The sequence below is a fragment of the Rhinoderma darwinii genome, chromosome 1, assembly GCF_050947455.1.
Source record: "Rhinoderma darwinii isolate aRhiDar2 chromosome 1, aRhiDar2.hap1, whole genome shotgun sequence".
Taxonomy (NCBI): domain Eukaryota; kingdom Metazoa; phylum Chordata; class Amphibia; order Anura; family Rhinodermatidae; genus Rhinoderma; species Rhinoderma darwinii.
The window spans coordinates 256,182,909-256,206,272 of NC_134687.1; the positions used below are offsets into that span (position 1 = coordinate 256,182,909).

Consider the following 23,364-nt stretch of genomic DNA (forward strand, 5'->3'; position numbering starts at 1 on the left):
GGCCCTTCCCAGCCTCATAATACCAGCCTGCGGCCGCCCCAGAGCCCGACCATCACAACAGATGGTCGGGTACTGGATCGTACCTGGCTCTTCCCGGCACCCCTGGTGGTGGTGGGTACCGGGGTAATAATGGTGGTTAGTGTTAGCCTCTGCACCGGCTAACACTAAGCCTCGCCTTAGTAATGGATGTTGTCACTCAGACAGCGGCCATTACTAAAGTGGTAGTAATAAAATTTGAAAATAAAAAGACAAAGATATAGATAAAATATTTTATTGAAATAAAGCACCCCCAACACAACCCTCATTAACCATTTTATTGTAGAGAAAAAAACCGTCATCGAAGTAGTCCTCGAAACCGACGTAGTCCAAACACCAAACCTGTAAAAAAAAAAATGAAATAAAACATGTCGTAGGCTTAGATTCAGTTTAATGTGTGATACTGACTGTTATACCATGTATAGAAGCCTGCCGTGAAGTTGACTTAGATACAGGGCGCCAGCAGACAGTATCATACATGGCCATACATACATATATACAAACATACATACAAGCATGCACATATATACATGCAAATATACATACGTGCAAACATACACACATATATACATGCAAACTATCATACATACATGCATACACACACATGAAAACATACATACAAACAAACATGCAAAGATACATACATATATACAAGCATGCACAAATATACATGCAAACATAAATACATGCAAACATAATTACATACATGCACATATATATAAACATACATGCAAACATACATGCAAAAATAAAAACATGCAAACATACATACATGCACATATATACATACATACATACATGACAACATACATACAAACATACATGACAACATACATACATACATGCAAACATACATACACACATGCAAACATATATACATGCAAATATACATACAAACATGCACATGTATACATACATGTCAACATACATGCAAACATACATGCACATATATACATACATACATACATGACAACATACATACATGCAAATATATACATGCAAATATACATACATACACACATGCACATATATACATACATGCCAACATACATGCACATATATGCATACATGACAACATACATACATACATACATACATACATGACAACATACATACATATATATATATACACACATGCAAATATACATACAAACATGCATACATAAATACATGCAAACATACATTCATGCAAACACACATACATGCAAACATACATACATTCATGCAAACATACATACATACAAATATACATACACACATGCACATATATACATACATACATACATGACAACATACATGCAAAAATACATACATGCAAACATACACACATGCAAACATACATACATACATGCAAATATATACATGCAAATATACATACAAACATGCACATATATACATGCATGCCAACATACATGCACAGATATACATACATACATACATACATGACAACATACATACATGCCAACATACATACCAACATACATACATGCCAAAAAAAAATAATAATACGTTCATACTTACTTTCCTCCTGTCCGGCCATCCATGTCGCCGCTTCAGCCTGTGATTGGCTGCAGAGCCGGTCACGTGGGATGAAGCGTCATCCTGACGTGCGTGACCGCCACTACAGCCTGTGATTGGCTGCAGCGGCGAAAGGGATGAAACGTCATCGCTGGAGGCCGGACAGGAGGAAAGTAAGTACGAACGTATAATTTTTATTTTTTTATTACATTTAAATTGTATTTTCCGCGCGCCGAGCATGTACTGTGAAGGTTGCTGAAAGAGTTAGTGCAGCCCATTAACTCTATCAGCACCCCGGACAGTAGCATGCTCGGCGCACGGACGTGACAGGTTCGGTCAGAACTAGTTCGGTCCGAACCGAACTTTTTTGTGAAATTCGGCGAACTAGCCGAACCGAACTTTTGATAAGTTCGCTCATCTCTACTTGGTATGATGAAGCATTAAAATATCCCTTCACTGAAACTAAGGGGCATAGGCCAACCCCTAAAAAACACAGTTGGCACAATGCAGTCAGGCAGGTATGCTTCTCCTGGCATTCGCCAAACCAAGGCTTGTCCATCAGACTGCCAGATAGAGAAGCAGAACTTGTCACTTCACAAAACACGTCTCCACTGCTATAGATTCCTGTGGCGGCGTGCTTTACAATATTCCATCCGACGATTCGCATCGTGCTTGGTGATCGTAGGCTTGAATGCAGCTGTTTGACCATGGAAACCCATGCCATGAAGCTCCCAGCACATAGGTTTTGTGTGGATGTTAATGTCAGAGGAGGTTTGGATCTCTGCAGTTATTGAGTCAGCAGTTCGTTGGCAACTTTTTTTGCACTATGAGCCTCAGCACTTGGCAACCTTGCTCTATTACTTTACGCGGTTCCTAAACTCTCCCGCTTTACAATAACACTACTCACAGTTGACCAGGGAATATGTGGGAGGGAAGAAATGTCACAAACTAACTTAATGTAATAGTGGCATCCTATTACAGTACCACACTCTAATTCAGTGAGCTCTTTAGAACGACAAATTCTTTCACAAATGTTTGTAAAGGCAGACTGCGTGGCTAGGTGCTTGATTTTTTTTTACTCCTGCGATAATGGAACTGAATGAAACACCTGAATTTGATGATTAAGAGGTGTATCCTAATACATTTGTCCATATAGTGTATCTATCACAAGAAACCAAACTTTTTAACATGTAATTCAAAACTAACAGCCTCCACTCTTCTAGGAAGACTTCTATTAAATCTCCGACTATGGCAATTTGTATCCACTCACAAATTCATCTTATTTTGTTTCTTTTCTTCAGATAAGCGCACAGATAAATCTGCTGTATCTGGCGCGATCAGGCTGCACATCAGCGTGGAGATTAAAGGCGAGGAGAAGGTGGCTCCATATCATGTACAATACACTTGTCTACACGAGGTTTGTAAATAGGCTCTAACTGATTATCCTTCTAAAGAAAGGGAGGAAACCTCCAGCTCACCGGTTCTGCGTCTCCAGTTGTATCGCTCGGATCCCCGCGACGGCCCGCGGTGTATAATGCTATATGAAGTTTTTGTGGGGATACAAAAACTTCATATAGCATATGACTTCCAAAAAATTAGAACAGTTATTACAAATCCGAAGCACAACCTGCGATTTACCTTATAAACGGGGTCAAACGGGCTCTCTTTTCCGACTCTCTCATCCTCCCCATAGGGGTTCCTGCTTAAGATTCTTGAACTATATAGTACTCTCAACAAATAAAGATTGTCTATAAAATATGATTATAGCTTTCACCTAACAAATAATAGTGATACAACCGTTATTACGGGGACATCTTTCGATTCTATATGGGCATATGAGACCGTCCCAAGGGGTAAGACCAAACTCACACCAAGCAATTTGCTGCGTTAATAAATAAATTTTTTGATTGAAAATTATAAAGAAAATATATTTCTGCATTACCACAAATTGCACCTCCCGAATTGTTTCTTTCAATATATGGTAATACATTGCTGTGCATTTGACACACAGTGATTTATTGCTCAAATACATAAAAACCTGAACAACATATCTCAAAATAAATTAATTAAACTCTTGTTCTTCGGTCTTTTTTAATCAGACTATTTTTCTTTCACAATTGGTTTTAACATATTTTCATGTGCTCTCTCAATATATTTGCTTGTTGTACATGTACGAGTATTATCTTGGCCGGGCGTGTCTGTTTCCTCTCTGTGTTTTACTGACAAATAACCGCAAATTAAATGGATCCAAAACATTATCAGAATGCTACCAATATCTCACTATCTCAAATTAATGCTGAGTATTATCGTTCATGTATTAATTAAATAACATATTGTCAACTTCACATATTTTTTGACCACCTGTAGCTGTTCTGGTAGCCACTCCTCACTCAGTGGATTCTTCCAATCACTGATACCCACTCAGCAGCTTCAACAGCTGACAAGTTTGCATATAGGTGAGACAGAGACACACGGTCTTAACTTCTTTTCCCATGATTAAGAACGCTGTTTGCGTTCTAAACGCGTAGGCTTGTGTATATACCCTTATTACTCCTGCCTTGAGACTGCGTCTCCTTTTCAATTTTAATGATTTTGCTAATAAAAGTGGGAACCATCCTTCCCTTTTAACTACTATCAGCGCTGGATCATCCTTTCCTTTCCTTCTGATTATCCTTCTGTTGTTGCATTACTTATATAAGAGAATATTTGTGTACTGAGTATGGTTTTTATCCGTTTGTATTTGGTTTTATTGAACAGCAATAATGAGATGTCATCAGTAATTCACATTTTGTTTTCTTTTAGAACCTGTTCCATTACCTTACAGATGTACAGAATAATGGAGTTGTAAAAATTCCCGATGCTAAAGGGGATGACGCCTGGAAGGTTTACTTTGATGAAACTGCACAGGAAATAGTGGATGAATTCGCAATGAGATATGGAGTGGAGTCAATTTACCAAGCAATGACGTGAGAAGCTGTAATTTGGGTGACGGGGCGGGGCTGAAGAGAAAAGTGGCATATGCAGATGCATACACAGAGCTGCTCCATAATCTAGACATGGGCTTCTCAATCTCTAGAACGTGGTGATGTCTGGACCTCACCACCAGTAGTTAAATTCCATTCTAAAATTACAACTGTTTCTCAATTCATTTGTCTCCAAAACCCAGCATAGCATCAAAATAAGCACAGGAGTCAAATCTGCTGCTAAACTAGATATTGCTGCGGCCAGTTGAATGCCTATGCAGTATTGGTAACTTCTGTCAAAACTGCCTACCCAGCTGTGCCTCCCCAACAACTGGGGGGCACCCCACAGTTTGAGATTAACTGATCTATACTTTATGAATAAAAAGTAATAGAAAATTTATGATAGATAGATAGATAGATAGATAGATAGATAGATAGATAGATAGATAGATAGATAGATAGATAGATAGATAGATAGATAGATAGATAGATATGAGCGAGAGAGGGATATGAGAGCGAGAGAGGGATATGAGAGCGAGAGAGGGATATGAGAGAGAGGGATATGAGAGAGGGGGATATGAGAGAGAGAGTGGGATATTAGAGAGAGAAGGAGGGATATGAGAGGGATATGAGAGAGAGAGGGATATGAGATAGAGAGAGAGGAATATGAGAGAGAGAGGGATATGAGAGAGAGAGAGAGGAATATGAGAGAGAGAGATAGATAGATCTAGGACAGAGTGGCGGAACTACCACAATAGGGGCTGCGACAGAGCTCGCAGCATGAGGGGGACCGTGCCGCCCGGTACATAACATTCATGTGCCGGTACCGGCCCTCTCATGCACGGTGACGTCGCTAGCATCCGGGTCTCCAGACGACTGTCACATTCAATTGTATCTGCGTCCTTCCTTAGGATGCAGATCCAAGCTTATTTTGGCCTTCAGGACCAGCCCCATTTTTTCAAATCCGACATGTGTCACTTTATGTGGTAATAACTTTGGAATGCTTTTACTTATCCAAGCGATTCTGACTTTTCTCATAACATTTTGTACTTAATGTTAGTGGAAAAATTTGGTCGATAAATTTATTGCTTATTTGTGAAAAACACCAAAATTTTGAGAAAATGTGCAAAAATTATGATTTTTCTCATTTTAAATGTATTTGCTTGTAAAACAGATAGTAATACCACACAAAAAACTTACTATTTCACATATTCCATATGTCTAGTTTATGTTGGCATCATTTTTTGAACGTCCTTTTATTTTTCTAGGATGTTACAATGCTTAGAACTTTAGCAGCAATTTCACTCATTTTCAAGAAAATTTCAAAAGGCTATATATTCAGGGACGGGTTCAGTTCTGAAGTAGCTTTGAGGAACCTATATTTTAGAAACCCCCATAATTCACCCTTATTTTGAAAACTGCACCACTCAAAGTATTCAAAATAGCATTCAGAAAGTGTTTTAACCCTTTAGGCTTTTCACAGGAATTGAAGCAAATTAGAGGTGAAATTTACAAATGTCATTTTTTTTTGTGAAAATTAGTTTGTAAAACATTTTTTTCTATAACACAGAAGGTTTTACCCAAGAAATCCATCTCAATATTTATTGCCCAGAATCTGCAGTTTTTAGAAATATCCTCATGTCTCCCTAGTGTCCTAATGGACTGAAACACAGGCCCCAGAAGCAAAGGAGCACCTAGTGGATTTTATTAGAATATATTTTAGGCACGATGTCAGGTTTGAAGAGGTCTTGTGGTACCAAAACAGTGGAAACACCCCAAAAGTGACACCATTTTGGAAACTACACCCCTCAGGGAATTTATCTAGGGGTATAGTTAGCATTTTGACACCACAGGTTTTTTTTTTTAAATTGATTTGAATTAGTCTGTGAAAATGAAAATCGACATTCTTTCTGGAAAAACATAGCATTCTCATTTTTGCAAGGAATAAAGGAGAAAAAGCACCCCAACATTTGTAAAGCAATTTCTCCCGATTATGGAAATACCCCATGTGTGGTAATAAACTGATGTTTGGACCCACGGCAGAGCTCAGAAGAGAAGGAGCGTCATTTGGATTTTGTAGCGCAGATTTTACTGCAATGGTTTTCGGTGCCATGTCGCATTTGCAATGCACTGCAGGGACCTAAACAGTGGAAACCCCCCAAAAGTGACCCCATTTTGGAAACTACACATCTCAAGGAATTTTTCTATTGTTATAGTTAGCATTTTGACCCCACAGGTTTTTTGCTTAATTTATTGGAATTAGTCTGCGAAGATGAAAATCGACTTGAATTTTATAATTATTAGAAGGAATAAAGGAGAAAAAGCACACCAACATTTGGAAAGCAATTTCTCCTGATTACAGCAATACCCCATATGTGGTAATAAACTGCTGTTTGGACTCACGGCAGGGCTCAGAAGGTAAGGAGCGCCATTTGGATTTTGCCCCCTGGCAGCACATTGCGATGGACTTCGTCACAGACCTTCCCCCCTCAGCAGGATGTAACACTGTCTGGGTAGTGGTGGACCGGTTCTCTAAGATGGCTCATTTTATCCCGCTGACCGGCCTACCTTCTGCTCCTCATCTGGCGAGTCTCTTCATTCTACACATCTTTCGCTTGCATGGCTTGCCTCTACACATCGTGTCAGATCGGGGTGTTCAGTTTACCTCTAAGTTCTGGAGAGCCCTCTGTAAACTCCTGGATGTGAGTTTGGACTTTTCCTCAGCCTATCACCCCCAGTCCAATGGGCAAGTTGAGAGGCTCAACCAGATCATGGAAAATTATCTCTGCCACTTCATCTCTTCACAGCACGATAACTGGGTACAGCTTCTTCCATGGGCCGAGTTTTCATACAACAACCACACAAGTGAGTCCACCACCTCCACTCCGTTTCACATCGTGTGCAGTCAACATCCCAGAGTTCCTCTTCCTGTGTCGACTTCATCTCATGTACCCGCTGCTGACTCTGCATATGGGGACTTTCTGCAAATCTGGCAACAGACCTGGTCCTCTATTTTGCTGGCGGTAGATCGCATGAAGCGAAAGGCAGATACTAGGAGAAGAGAGCGACTGTCACGGAGCGGGTTAGTTGACCGACTAGGCCGTACCGCCGCAGCGGGGAGGCAGCTGGCCAAACAACAGGACACCCCAGAAATACAATGTCCCGCACAAGGGTACCTGAATAGTCCAGATTGTGGCCGCAGCCCTGGCACAGATGAGATGGGTGCAGCAGATGGCGCCAGACGTGGCGGATTCCTCCGGACGTGGCAGATAACACAGGAAGTGGCGGGTTCCTCCGGACGTGGCAGATTCCTCTGGACGTGGCAGATGACACAGGACGTGGCGGATTCCTCCGGACGTGGCAGATGACACAGGACGTGGCGGATTCCTCAAGACGTGGCAGAAGACACAGGACGTGGCAGATTCCTTTGGACGTGGCAGATGACACAGGACGTGGCAGATTCCTCTGGATGTGGCAGATGACACAGGACGTGGCAGATGACACAGGACGTGGCGGATTCCTCAAGACGTGGCAGAAGACACAGGACGTGGCACGACTTGATACTAGGGCAAAGCACGGGAAACAGGAACGGGAACAAGGTACGGGTAACAACAGGAACGGGAAACACTAAGGGACCATTTGCAAGACAGACTGGGAAAACTAACAACGCTCAGGCATCGAACTAGGGGGCTGGACCCCTCTTATAGCCCAGGGTACTCACGGGTCAAAGGTCGTTCAAGATGTCCGGTGCGCGCGCTGCCCCTTTAAGAGCGGGGACGAGCGTGCGCGCGCACCCTGCGGGCTCCGGCGAAGGTGAGTGGATGCAAGCGCTGAGGAGGAGGCTGGGGCCAGCGCTTGCCGACTCGTGGCTGCGGCTGTCAGCGGGAGGCTGGAGATGACAGCCCGCAGCCGCGGACATTACAGCCGCCTCAGTATCTTCCGGGGACTAAAGTCTAGCTAGTCCTCTAGAAACATTCTCTTGAGGGTGCCTTCATACAAGTTTGCTCCCAGGTTCCTCGGTCCTTTCGAGATCCTGCAACAAATCAACCCTGTCTCCTATAAGATGCGGCTGCCTCCTACCCTTAGAATCCCTAACTCCTTCCATGTGTCCCTCCTGAAACCAGTGGTCCTGAACCGCTACAGCAAGACTTCTAGTTCCACAGTTGCTCCCAGCGGTCCTTCTGATGTATTCGAGGTAAAGGAGATCCTGGACTGCAAAAGGGTAGGAGGAAGGACATTCTATTTGGTAGACTGGAGAGGGTTTGGTCCTGAGGAGAGGTCCTGGGAGCCAAAAGAGAACCTCAGCGTTCCTGCTCTTATTTAAAAGTTCCTCTCTTGCTCTGGCCCCAAGAAGAGGGGGCGTAAGAGGGGGGATACTGTAGCGTCCATGGCCACGGGCCGTCGGGTTTACTCACCTCCCGACGCCCACAACCATGGATCTGTGAGCGCTGGTCCACATCTCCTTCCTAGGAGATGCCAGCGCTCAATTCCACTCCGTTCGGCTGTGTCCCGTAGGGTGTGCGTGCACACTCGTGCCCGGCCTTAAAGGGCCAGCACGCGCAAATAGGAGGAAGTCATCATCATCAACTGCCACGATTTCCTGGTCTATAAGAAGGCCCCTGGCCTTCTAATCCTTGCCTGAGCGTTGTTAGTTTTCCCAGTCTGTCTTGCAAATGGTCCCTTAGTGTTTCCCGTTCCTGTTGTTACCCGTGCCTTGTTCCCCATTCCTGTTTCCCGTGCTGTGCCTTAGTATCAAGTCGTGCCACGTCCTGTGTCATCTGCCACGTCCGGAGTAATCCGCCACGTCCTGTGTCATCTGCCACGTCCAGAGGAATCTGCCACATCCTGTGTCATCTGCCACGTCCAGAGGATTCCGCCACGTCCTGTGTCACCTGCCACATCCGGAGGAATCCGCCACGTCTGGTGTCTTCTGCCACGTCCTGAGGAATCCGCCACGTCCCGTGTCATCTGCCACGTCCGGAGGAATCCGCCACGTCTGGCACAAGTTGCGGCTCCTGTGTCATCCGCCACGTTTGGCACTATCTGCTGCAACCATCTCCATCTGTGGATTGAAAAGCCGAATTAAAGTGTGAATGTCATTATAATTTTCCCAAGATAGGAATTCAGACCATTGCGCATGCCCAGTCTGGCAGCCGATCACGCGACCCCGGGGGGCAGCCGATCAAACGCCCTTCGGGATCACATGATCAGCCAGACGAGACCGTGCAGACGCCAACAGCATCGGCCATATTTTTGGTGGGTAATCTTAAATAGACGCTGAATGTTACGAAAATATATTTATAAATAGGGAATGCCATCTACTGCTGGATATGAATTTTGGCAGGGAAAATTTAATCAAATAGGGATGGAAATAATTAGTGACAGTTTTAGATCCTATGATCCCTTGCAGATTCTGACGCATGCTCCGGTACCTGATTCATAGGGCATACCCGAGCAGCAGCCAAAAGAGAGGTGTGTGTGGGAGGCCACCGCCCATGAATCGTTCTAGACCAATCCACGATAGAGGGGGCGTCACACACACAAACACACACCTCCACACCTGCGGTAGCAGCCTGGAGCCATGAAACCTGACATGGGACATAGGAGGAGATAAATACAGTGCAGGAAAGGTGCAAACAGTATTATTAAAGTAGTGAAAAAGTGAATAAAAGATAAATCATGTCCCAACAATGGGATAAATAGAAAGTAAGAAAAAAATATAGTGCATGAGTGTCTAATACAAAGTGTTTAAATCATGAAATACAAGTAATAAAGTAAAACAAAATAAATAAGTGACAAAAATAAACTTTTAGGTCGATGTAGACAAATCTATATGCATCGAGAGTGATGAAAATACAAATTAACCATTACGTTTATAAATATATAAAGTGCACAGTGCAAAAGTGACCAGACAAATCCCCCCCCCCCCCCCCCCCCCGGTCCAAGGGAAATGAACAAAGCAACAAGTGCATAAACCATCAAGCACCCCTAATTTTTCTAAGAAAAAAAAATGCTTCTATACTATAAAATGTTCTATTAAAATATAGCAACTAAATATTTTATCCCTAATTGAAAAGACATAATGATAAGAATATTATATTTGTATATAGATGTAGTCGCAGGCACGGGATGCCTAGATACCAGATTTTTTTGGTTCTGAAACATCCTGAGGCTTCTCCTTCCGTTGGATGTCCACATTCCACTTTTGGAACAAGAATAACCTATAAATAAAACTAAGACATAACCAGAAATAAAATCCAAATGAAACATAGAAAATCCCTCAACCATAAAAAGATTCTACAAAAAGGCATTAAATCCGAAATTTTCATTGTGCCTCTGGTAGGCCAGCGTACCCAACCTGTGGATCCATCGGCTTTCCATTTGGGCTAGTCTTTTGCTTCCATTACCTCCTCTGGATCCTAGATGCAATTTGTCTATCCCTCTGAATTTCAGTTGTTTTGAATTGCATCTATGAAACAATTTGTAGTGTTTAGGCATTGTTTTGAGTTTTGAAAGATCTTTTTTTCCCTTGGTATCCTCTATGTCCCTTATATGATCCCGCACTCTCAATCTAAATTCTCTTGTTGTGAGGCCGATGTATATTTTCTTACATGGGTAGGTAGCGTAGTAAATAACAAACGTGGAACTGCAGGAAATCTGTTGTGTGATTTTGTATGTCTTTAGATGTTGGGAATCTTCAAAAACAAAAACTCTTTCAATGTTGGCACAAGCTTTACATGAGCCACAAGTAAAGCATCCCCATTTGGGGCCTTTTGTACTGCAGAAAATGGTTGTCTGTGCAACATAGTGGCTATGTACCAGCTTATCCTTAAGATTTTTTGCCCTTCTTGCTGCTATTAAAGGGGCTGATGGTAGAGTGGCATTAAGAATTGGATCAGCTAGTAAGATCGGCCAATGACGTCTGAGTATACCAACCAAATTAAACCATTGTGAATGGTATGTGGTGATCATTCGAATGTGTGATTCTTCCTTTTTATTGCATATATTGGAACATAATGGACTTTCCCTTGATTTGGCTCGGCTCTTCGATACCCTCTTTTAATGGTTCTGTTGGTGGGACCCCTTTCCTGGAATCCCACCCTCAGATCATCTGCTTGTTTCTCGAAATTGGTTGTAGTTGAACATATCCTCTTCATCTGAAGAAACTGCCCCACCGGAATTCCCCTAATGGTAGAGGGTAGATGTGAAGATTAAGCATGCAGTAAGAACTGCCGTAGTTTTTCTGAAAACATCAGTTTCTATATCTCCTGTCATTCTCACCTGTATCTTAATGTCCAGAAAATCAATTTAATGACCGTATTTATACGTGAGTTTAACATTGATATCATTGTTGTTGAGTCTGCTCATCAAGGTATTCAGATATTCTTGAGTCCCCTCCCATATAAACAGGATGTCGTCTATATATCTCATCCAGTTTTGGATCTTTTCTGTTCCCGATAGTTCATCAACAATGAAGATTTCTCTCTCCCATGCCCCCTGGAATAGGTTGGCATTTGACGGAGCACATGTGGCTCCCATGGCAGTAACCTGTGTTTGTAGGAAAAAACGATCCTTAAAAATGAAAAAAATATGTTTAAGAATAAATTCCAACAATGTTAATAATACCTTGCAGAGATCTTCTGCTAAGTTGCTTGTTCTTAAAGCCAGGGAAACTGCCCTAAGACCATCAGAATGCCGTATGGAGGTGTATAGGAACACTAGATCTTCTGTCACGATCAGCCAATTGTCATCCAAATTCAATCCTTCCAGTTCGATTTAATGCTGCAGTAGTATCCTTAATGAAGGAAGGTAATTCAGACACTAAAGGTTTTAAGTAGTAATCAATAAATCTACATACAGTTTCACACATGCTTTCATTACCCGAAACTATCGGTCTACCTGGTGATTCAAGAATATCCTTGTGTATTTTTGGAATCAAATAGAACGTTGATATTCTGGGATTAGTCACAATCAGGGATTCAAAGATAAATTTAGGTATTATCCCCATGTCCAGAGCTTCCTGCAAAATTTCTTCAAGCTGTCTTTGGAAGGGTAACAAAGGGTTAGATGAAAATTTAGTATAACAGGTGGTGTCATTAAAGAGGCTCTGTCACCAGATTTTGCAACCCCTATCTGCTATTGCAGCAGATAGGCGCTGCAATGTAGATTACAGTAACGTTTTTATTTTTAAAAAACGAGCATTTTTGGCCAAGTTATGACCATTTTCGTATTTATGCAAATGAGGCTTGCAAAAGTACAACTGGGCGTGTTGAAAAGTAAAAGTACAACTGGGCGTGTATTATGTGCGTACATCGGGGTGTGTTTACTACTTTTACTAGCTGGGCGTTCTGATGAGAAGTATCATCCACTTCTCTTCACAACGCCCAGCTTCTGGCAGTGCAGACACAGCGTGTTCTCCAGAGATCACGCTGTGTCGTCACTCACAGGTCCTGCATCGTGTCAGACAAGCGAGGACACCGGCACCAGAGGCTACAGATGATTCTGCAGCAGCATCGGCGTTTGCAGGTAAGTCGATGTAGCTACTTACCTGCAAATGCTGATGCTGCTGCAGAATCAACTGTAGCCTCTGGTGCCGACACGATGCAGGACCTGTGAGTGACGTCAGAGATCTGCACTGCCAGAAGCTGGGCGTTGTGAAGAGAAGTGGATGATACTTATCATCAGAACGCCCAGCTAGTAAAAGTAGTAAACACGCCCCGATGTACGCACATAATACACGCCCAGTTGTACTTTTACTTTTCAACACGCCCAGTTGTACTTTTGCAAGCCTCATTTGCATACAATAGCAGATAGGGGTTGCAAAATCTGGTGACAGAGCCTCTTTAAGAAGCTTGAAGGCCTGTTTCTCATACATACATTGTGGCCATATGACAATATTGCCCTCCTTGTCTGCTGGTTTAATCTCGACTTCTTTTAATGATTTTAATTCTTTAAGAGCCTTACGTTCCTCACGGGACAAATTGTCACAACTGTAACTACCTACTAAACCTTCCAAATCTTTACTGACTAGATTGACTAAAGGACATACGCTGAGAGGTGGAGATTTAACAGATTTTTTCTTCAGAGCTATGGGAAAGTTATTTATCTGTTCCTCTATGTTTTCTGCCTGTAGGGACTCCACAGCTGGCTGTCAATGTCTCTTGTTCTTCTGGTGTTATTATGTCATCACTTAGATCCCTTTTATTATGCCATTTCTTTAAAACCAATTTGCGTGCAAACAGATGAATATCCTTGATTTCTCTGAACAAATCAAGGCTGTTGGATGGAGAGAAGTTTAGGCCCTTAGCAAGAAGACTCGTTTGCGCTGTAGTAAGTACATGTTGTGATAAATTTATTACCTGAGGGCCGTCCCCTTTCCGAAATTTACTTTCATTTTTTGGATAATGCTTGTTTGCATATTTGCTCCTTGTCTCACGACGTTCAAGTCGATTTGATCTCATCCTATGTGTAGCTGCACTAATTGAGCTATTGCTTTCAACTGTGGATGTAATTGATGATATAGAGGTTGATCGTGACCGTAATCCTTGAATTATTTTCTCCCATCTATAAACTCTATTTTGTTCATAGTCACCAGTTTCTCTTTGCAATTTCTTTGTTTTTATTTCACAAATTTCCTTCTCCCACATTGGTAAAATGTTTTCACATGTTTTAAATCCCTCTCGAATTGTTTCTGCAATTATTCTATTTAATTTTCCAGAGTTTTAATATCTATAGTATTTGCCTCAATGATTTATTGTATAAGAGTGCGGGATCATAGCGTGACCGCTTCTTCCCACTTCTGTTTGATAGCCTGATTTCCCATCCCACACTTGGGTATATTTGTATTCGAAGACCCCTGGGTAGTATATTCTTTAGCAGATAATTCGTCAGGGAAGCCTTACTCTACCACAATTTTTTTTTAGTGCCAGGCTTCCTTCAGAGTATGTATTAACTTTATTCTTTTCTGTAAATCTTCAATTAAAAGCAATGTTGACCCATCTTTAAAAAGTTCAGTAACTTGTACTTGCCACGATTGTTCTCTGGCTTTAACCTCTTCGCAGCATCTGAGGCGTTGAAAAGTGGGGGGCGTCCCACTCCGACAGCTCTTTTCCCCCCCTCCCGCAGTGAGATCAGGGGGTGACGACGGTTGTCATGGCAGCCCATGGCCTAATGAAGGCCCCCAGGGCTGCCTTCACTCTGCCTCTGTTAAGCCCTGCCTGTGGCATGGCTTAACAGAAGCCTGTAAAAATTACAATATACTGCAATACGTTATTATTGCAGTATATTGTACCAGCGATCTAACAATCGCTGCTTCAAGTCCCCTAGGGGGCCTAATAAACTGTGTATAAAAAAAAGTGAAAAAAGTAAAATGTAAAAAAGTTAACAAAATTGGTATCACTGTGTCCGTAAAAGTCTGAACTATTACAATATAGCTTTATTTAATGTGCACGGTGAACGCCGTAAAAAATAAAAATGTAAAACGCAGTTTTTTTATTCAACTAAGCTCTCAAACAAAATGTAATAAAAAGTGTTAAAAAAGCTCTGTGTATGAAAAAATGGTAGAAATGAAAACTACAGCTAGTCCTGCAAAAAATAAGCCCTCAAACCTCTCAATCGGCGAAAAAATAAAAAAGTTATGGCTCTCAGAATGTGGCGACACCATTTTTTTTTTATTTAACAATAATAGTAGTAAAATGTAAAAAACCTATATAAATGTGGTATCACCGTAATCGTATTGAGCCACAGAATAAAGATAAGTTGTAATCTTTACTGCACGGTGAAAGCCGTAAAAGCGAAACCAGTTTTCCAGTACATTATATGGAACTATAAGTGGCACCAATAAAACCTACAACTCCTCCCACAAAAAAATAAGCCCTCACACCAAGTTATGGTTCTTGGAATGCGTGGTGTGAAAAACGAAAATCAAAAGTCAAAAAATGTCTCAGTCCTGAAAGGGTTATTGTCCATTTTTAATTCACCGGACCTCTTAACTGTGAAAAACATACAGATTAATTAATTGTTCCTATAAATGATCCTTACAATGCTGTAGTGGTTTGCACTCCAAGCATATATAAAATGGATCAGGATGTCTCTTTTGTCTCTGTATCTGAGGAGCAGCAGATCTTCGCTGCAGATGGCTCTACTCTCTCCCACCCTTAACGACTGTCCCAGCAAAGTTTTGGGCAAGGCTATCTGGTTTTTCTGGATTGCGTCACAGGCCAATGTGCATCGGGATGCAAGGACTTTGAGCAAAGAGACAATATTATAGAAATTGCCAATGTATAAATGGTACTGTTTGTCAAGCAGTGGGTGCAAAAGGCCCCACATAATCTTCCCACTGACTCCTAGGAAGGGAGGGCATTCAGGGGGATCAATTTTAGAGTCCTTTCCCTCGTAAGCTCTGAAGCGATGGGTATACCTGGTGGCACTCACAGATTTTATATAATTTAATACCATACCGGGCCCTTTTGTTTGGAAGGTACTACCTAAACCTGAGCCTTCCCTTAAAACAAACAAGGGATTCATCCACCGCAATATTCTGTATAGGTGTATAATTTGGGGAAAATGTTTGACAATAATGGTGTAATGTCTATGGCCGCGGACCGTCATCCTCTGACGGCTGCCGGCCATGGTCGAGTAAGTGGCGGGTGCCATCTCCCTCCTGGGAGACGGCAGCACTCACTTCCGTATCGTGGTACTGGCTCCCGCAGGGTGCACGCGCGTGCCTGGGACTAAAGGGCCAGTATGCGCCCTTGCAGAATATCTGCATATTAGCCCAGAATGCCTCTGGACTATAAAAAGGTCTCTGCCCTTCCATTCATTGCCTGAGCGTTGTTGTGTTACCTTAGTTTGTATTTGCAAATGGTCTCCTAGGGTTTTCCAGATCCCAGTGTTTGGGCACATTCAGACGCGGCGGAATTGCTGTTGAATTCCGCTGCGGACAGTTCGCAGTGGAATTCTGCACCAGCCATTTTTTTCATTTCTTTCCTTACATTTTTAGGAAAGTTAGTTCAGACGTTGCAGAAACGAACTGTGCGGAAATTAGGCTGCGGTGCAGAATTTTCCCTCCGCAGCATGCTCATTCCATTGCAGAAAAGAACCATTACATTTATTAGGGAGTCAGAAAAAAAAAGGGAAAAAAAATCAATGGCCCCGAACCCTGTGGCATCAAATTCAATACCTGAGGAGGCTGTAAAAGCAGGAACTTGGGGGCTATAATTGTGTACAGCTACCCATGACAACTCGGGCATAGCAGGACCTGCGACTCTTCGGCGCTGACGGGGGGGGGGGGGGGGGTTCAGAGTCAGTTTTGCTAGATAAGGAATATGATGAAAGCACAATCTGTGCTTCACCTTCACTTATGTATCTGAGCATAACAATTTGTATGCCTCATCAGCGGCGTAAAGCCTTTGGGCCATAATTTATATTTCTAACAAGTGATGACAGGCGATGGCATGTCTGACAGGCAATGACATGTCTGATGACAGGTTTGATGACAGGCGATGACAGGTCTGATGACAGTTTTTCTTTTTTATATGTCCCAACTGAACAATGAACAATGGGAGCGGAGCGTCCACCAATTACCCAGCTGTATGTGGGGATACCCTACTTACCTACCAAATTCTAAATGAGAGGTGTCATTGCTACCTAAGCGTGACTTCGGGCAGTGGGCAATCTAGGGGTATACACCTGGGTACACGTGATGACAGGTCTGATGACTGGCAATGACAGGTCTAATGACCGGTCTGGTAACACTGATCACCACAATATGGTGGTTGTGGTGGTTTATCAGCTGGTAAGGGGACTGATCGCCAGCTTTATTTTAACTTTTAGCTCAATTGACATGGGGTCTGGCACTCTCAAGCTCCAGGACACAAGTGAGCTTGACACAGCAGGAGGTGGCGTCGAAACATATACTTTAAAATATGCAGAGAGACACTCTAAGTCAAGAGAGCAGAAAAATTCCCAATGAAACAGAAGACAGACAGGGAATCGAACAAAATAATATTACATATACCATGCCTCCCAACTTTTAAGTATCACATAGAGGGACAACCGATGCGGCATGCGCAGCGGGTCACGGCAATTTTTTTTTCTTTTAAGCCATGCCTCTAATCCCATCCAATCCCCGCCCATACACACCCGGTTCAACACCCAGAGTATCATGCTCCCATAGCCATACCAAATAGCTGCCCCCACACAGTATAATGCCCCCATAGCTGCTACCAAACAGTATAATGCCCCCATAGCTGCCACCATACAGTATAATGCCACCATACAGTATACTGCCCCATAGATGAACCCATACAATATAAAGCCAAAAAAGAAGCACCATACATTATCATGCCCACACAGATGCCCCCATACAGTTTAATACCCACACAGATGCCCCATACAATATAAGGCCCACACTGATTCTCCAATGCAGTATTATGCCCATACAGATGCCCCATGCAGTATATAGCCCAAACAAATTCCCACATACAGCATAATGCTTCATAGCTGCCCCATGCTGTATTAGGCCCCCATAGCTGCCCCTCATACAGTATAATGCCCCCATAGATGCCCCCATACAGTATAATGCCCCCATAGCTGCCGCATACAGTATATTCCCCCCATGGCTGCCCCCCACAGTATATAATGCCCCCATAGCTGCCCTTATAGCTGCCCCCATACAGTATAATGCCCCCTAGCTGCCCTTATACAGTATAATGCCTCCTTAGCTGCCCCTAGAGCCAGTGCCCTTGTAGATAGTGACAGTGCCCATGTGGATAGTGCCCATGTAGATAGCACCACAGTGTCCCCTGTAGATAGTGCCACAGTGTCCATGTTGATAGTGCCACAACCCCCTTGAAGATAGCGCTACCCCCCCCCCCTGTAGATAGCGCCATTGGGACTTCCTCTAGGAGCAGCATACTCAGCCAGAGCATAGGCCGGGGATTCCGCTCCTAGAGGGAAGCCCTGATGTCACTGTCCATATATGGACAGTGACCTCAGGGGTTTCCTCTAGGAGCGGAATCCCCGGCCAGATCATCGGCAACGGGGATTCCGCTCAATCAGTAGCCACTAATGTCACTGTCCATATATGGACAGTGACATCAAGGGCTTCACCGGGGACAGCGCTTAAAGTAGTGCTGTGACCGGGGAGTCCTCGGCGATCGGAGGAGCTCCCTCTGCTCCTCCACTCTGAACTAATGCCGAAGCAGGGAGCTGACGGTTCCTTGCTTCAGCATTGGGTTCAACTGTATCTGCGTCCTGAAGACGCAGATACATTTGACAGCGTGACATACCCCCGACCGCCCCTGACATCCGAACACCGCTCGAAATCTGCGACTGTCCCGCTGAATCCGAGATGATTGAGAGGTATGCATATACGTAATGTTAAAAAAAATAGCAGTGAGTTTAAAAAAGCAAATAAAGTGCAAAATCATTATAATAAGATTTCGTTCACATCTGCGTCTGGGCTCCGTTCATGGGTTCCGTCTGAGCTTTTCGTCAGGGGAACCCATGAACGGAACCCTGACTGAAACTAACAGAAACCATAGCTTTCTGTTTGCATCACCATTGATTTCAATAGTGACAGATGCGGTGCAAATGGTTTCCGTTTGTCATCGTTGTTTAAGGGTTCCGTCGTTTTGACGGAGTGAATAGCACAGTCGACTATGGTTTTTATTTAGGGCTACATGATCTCCTCAAGTAGTTTGATATATTCAAACTGATCCATGATCCCTTGTATGCGATAAATAGGCCCAATACCATGGTATGAGAAACATCCCCATATTGTAAAGTATTTACCAGACACAGCTTCTGTGTCGAAGCCCGTGATTAATCAGTCTGCATCTGCTCCTAGGTCTGATAGAGTGACTCGATCTGCTACCACTCAGGCTGGTAGGCTGAGGAGTGGGAGAACCTATTACAGCCTGGCCAGACAGAGCTAGCTCCCGCCCTCGGTCTATTTATACCTTCATTTGCATCTTGTCTATGTCTTGTCTGATGACGCAGATCTCTCGTAACGGCTGTTTTCTCTCCACAATTGCATTTGTTAACTGATGGCAAAGACCAGCAAAGGTGTCTGTGGCGTACCTAATGTACTCCCCATTACAAGTGCTGATAAAGAGCTGGACTTGAGAAAACAGCCTTCTGTGCTGCGATTCTGCTGTGACGTCTTCATCCGACTACTTCCTGCTGAAGAGTGAACCGTCATCATCATCATCTGCGCTGCTGCTGATTTTTTTTTTTTTTTTTAGCAGCAGCACTTGTTTTTTTCCTAAACTTCTTATCCCTGTACCCTTCCCCCATCCCCCTCCCCTTCTTTCCCTTTTTACGTCCTGCGGCCGCTGAGTGCGGATCAGTGACCGGCATCACTGACCGCCAATTTTTGGCACAGGATTTTTTTTATGGGTATCTTTGCACCACCCTGTGTGTGCCCTGCGGCCACTGAGTGCTGATCAGTGACCGCCATCACTGATCAGCATCCGTGGTAATTTGTTTTGCCGCAAGTTTTTTTTAAAATCTTTTTCTACCCGCACCAATTCACCGTGTGCTTTCTGTGGCCGCTGAGCGCTGATCATTGACCGTCTTCACTGATCGGCATCTGTGCTCAATTATTGGGGAAGTTTTTTTATTTTTTGGCCTTTTTTATTACTGCACCTTTTTGTTGCGTGCGCCCTACGGCCACTGAGTGCTGAGTCTAATAATCAGCCTCAGTGGTAATTTGTTTACGCAGGTTTTTTTTTTGCCTTTTTTCTCATTTATTTTTTATAAAACTGTAAAAAAAAAGAGTAGCATTAGAGGAGCGGACGTTTACTGACGTCCGTTTTGCAAAAAAAAATATATAGCAGAAGTTATAGCTATATATTTTTTATACAGTTTGAGTAAATTTACAGCTTCTAGTTAGCGTCCATTTAGTGACGGACATTCAGTTTTCCTTTAACTGAAGTTCGTTCACTAAATTTGTGATAGCGTAGCGACAGTTTTAGTATAAATTTACATCTTATAGTCAGCGTCCATTTAGTGTCGGACATTCAGTTTTTTTAAAACTGAAGTTCGGTCACTAAATTTTAGCGACAGTTAGTATAAATTTATAGCGTTATAGTCAGCGTCCGTTTAGTGACGGACATTCCATTTCTTTTAACTGAAGTTCGTTCACTAAATTTGTGATAGTGTAGCGACAGTTTTAGTATAAATTTACAGCCTATAGTCAGCGTCCGTTTAGTGACGGACATTCAGCTTTTTTTAATTGAAGTTCGTTCACAAAATTTTTGATAGCGTAGCGACAGTTAGTATAAATTTATAGCGTTATAGTCAGCGTCCGTTTAGTGACGGACATTACATTTTTGATAACTGAAGTTCGGTCACTAAATTTATGATAGCGTAGCGACGGTTTTAGTGTAAATTTACAGCGTTATGGTCAGCGTCCGTTTAGTGACAGACATTCAGTTTATTTTAACTGAAATTTGTTCACTAAATTTGTGATAGTGTAGCGACAGTTTTAGTATAAATTTACAGCCTATAGTCAGCGTCAATTTAGTGACCGACATTCAGTTTTTTTTAACTGAAGTTCGATCACTAAATTTTTGATAGCGTAGCGACAAAGTTGTAGCTCAATTTTTTTTACAGTTCTATATTGAACGTTCAATAAATGTATTTCTCCTAAATTTTTCTTATTCTTTTCTTCTTTTTCTTCTCCTTTTTTTTTCTATAAATTTCATACAGGGTGGGCCATTTATATGGATACACCTAAATAAAATGGGAATGGTTGGTGATATTAACTTCCTGTTTGTGGCCCATTAGTATATGGGAGGGGGGAAACTTTTCAAATACCGTCCATATTTACGGAAGCGTTGCTATGCAACATGTTGGTCAAATCATTTGCAGCTCCCTATTTTTTTACTGATCCGTACATGCGGATCAAATGTGGATGCAATACGGACCATATTTACGGACAGTGTTTACGGATAGATGAAAATACGGTCATGTGCATGGAGCCTTTTAAAAACTGCCGATAGGTTTCCTTTAAGGCCCCTTGCACACGACCGCGCCAGTAAATACGACCAGTATTTACAGGCATTTACGGCTGTGCTCCCATTATAAAGAGCACGGTCTGTAAAATAAAAAAATAGGACATGTCCTATTTTTTCCGGAAAGCTTCTACGACACGGACACCTTCTCGTAAATATATGGGAAAGCGTCAGTCGGCCATAGAAATTAATGGGTCCGTAATTATGGGCCGTAATTACGGGCGATTATACGGTCATGTACATGGGGGTCTAAGGGTAAGACCACACGTGCGGCCGCGTTGCGTTTATGTTGCGTTTTTAAACTGCAGAAAGGGTTATGCGTTTTTAAACCTCAAAAAGGGTTTATGTTGCGTTTTATAAAGGAAATAGTTTATGGACATAGTTTTCACCCGTGTTGAAGTTTGTTAGGTGCTTCCTGTATATACAGGGTGGGCCATTTATATGAATACACCTAAATAAAATGGGAATGTTTGGTGATATTAACTTCCTGTTTGTGGCACATTAGTATATGGGAGGGGGGAAACTTTTCAAGCTGGGTGTTGACCATGGCGGCCATTTTGATGTCGGCCATTTTGTATCCAACTTTCGTTTTTTCAATGGGAAGAGGGTCATGTGACACATCAAACTTATCGAGAATTTCACAAGAAAAACAATGGTGTGCTTGGTTTTAACGTTACTTTATTCTTTCATGAGTTATTTACAAGTTTCTCACCACTTATAAAATGTGTTCAAAGTGCTGCCCATTGTGTTGGATTGTCAATGCAACCCTCTTCTCCCACTCTTCACACACTGATAGCAACACCGCAGAAGAAATGCTAGCACAGGCTTCCGGTATCCGTAGTTTCAGTTGCTGCACATCTCGTATCTTCACAGCATAGACAATTGCCTTCAGATGACCCCAAAGATAAAAGTCTAAGGGGGTCAGATCGGGAGACCTAGGGGGCGATTCAACTGGCCCATGACGACCAATCCACTTTCCAGGAAACTGTTCATCTAAGAATGCTCGGACCTGACACCCATAATGTCACCCATAACTTGTAAATAACTCATGAAAGAATAAAGTAACGTTAAAACCAAGCACACGATTGTTTTTCTTGTGAAATTCTCGATAAGTTTGATGTGTCACATGACCCTCTTCCCATTGAAAAAACGAAAGTTGGATACAAAATGGCCGACTTCAAAATGGCCGCCATGGTCAACACCCAGCTTGAAAAGTTTCCCCCCTCCCATATACTAATGTGCCACAAACAGGAAGTTAATATCACCAACCATTCCCATTTTATTTAGGTGTATCCATATAAATGGCCCACCCTGTATACACGTGTAAAAGCACAACATACAAAACCACCTCTATTAAAATAAATTGAGTATTACACGTGTTGAAGCACTACATACTCCCCTAATAAATATGTCCCAATCATCTCAAAGGGTCTACTCAGCTGAGGAGGCATACACCATCCTAGCCTCTGACACTGAATCGCCCAGCGAGGGACAAGAGGAAATTGCCCCATTCAACTTGAGCTCATCCTCATCCAGTGATGAGGAACCCCCGCAAAGATGCCCCAGGACATCAGCTGAGGCAACCCCCCAAATGAGTGATACCCTGTGGAACCCACCCCCTGATAATTATGAGCCTCACATTCCAGATTTCACAGGGAGCTCAGGAATTCGGTTTGAGACTTGAGACTGTAGGCCTCGCAGAAATTGACTATTTCAAGCTCTTTTTCTCTGAAGATTTTGTTAATTTAATGGCGGCCCAGACAAATTTATACGGCCAACAATTTTTAGCCCAAAACCCCACGTCATCATTTGCTAGGTGGACCCCC

The 23,364-nt window shown here is 42.7% G+C and overlaps 1 protein-coding gene and 1 long non-coding RNA gene across 9 annotated transcripts in view; one reads left to right on the forward strand and one right to left on the reverse strand.

Annotated features, from left to right (window-relative positions):
• The window catches only part of UNC13A (unc-13 homolog A), a 667,493-nt gene that overhangs the window by 462,231 nt on the left and 181,898 nt on the right, over positions 1-23,364 (forward strand). For all 8 annotated transcript variants that reach the window (XM_075863594.1, XM_075863599.1, XM_075863597.1 and 5 more), the window contains 2 exons: positions 2,856-2,971; positions 4,357-4,520. In XM_075863594.1, coding sequence (XP_075719709.1) covers positions 2,856-2,971; positions 4,357-4,520 — 280 coding nt within the window. The remainder of the gene's footprint in view (positions 1-2,855; positions 2,972-4,356; positions 4,521-23,364) is intronic.
• LOC142740935 (uncharacterized) lies at positions 11,820-12,487 on the reverse strand. Its single transcript, XR_012880931.1, has 3 exons — positions 12,417-12,487; positions 12,144-12,312; positions 11,820-12,065 (listed from the first exon to the last, which is right to left on the reverse strand). It is a non-coding gene; the product is annotated as an uncharacterized LOC142740935 (long non-coding RNA).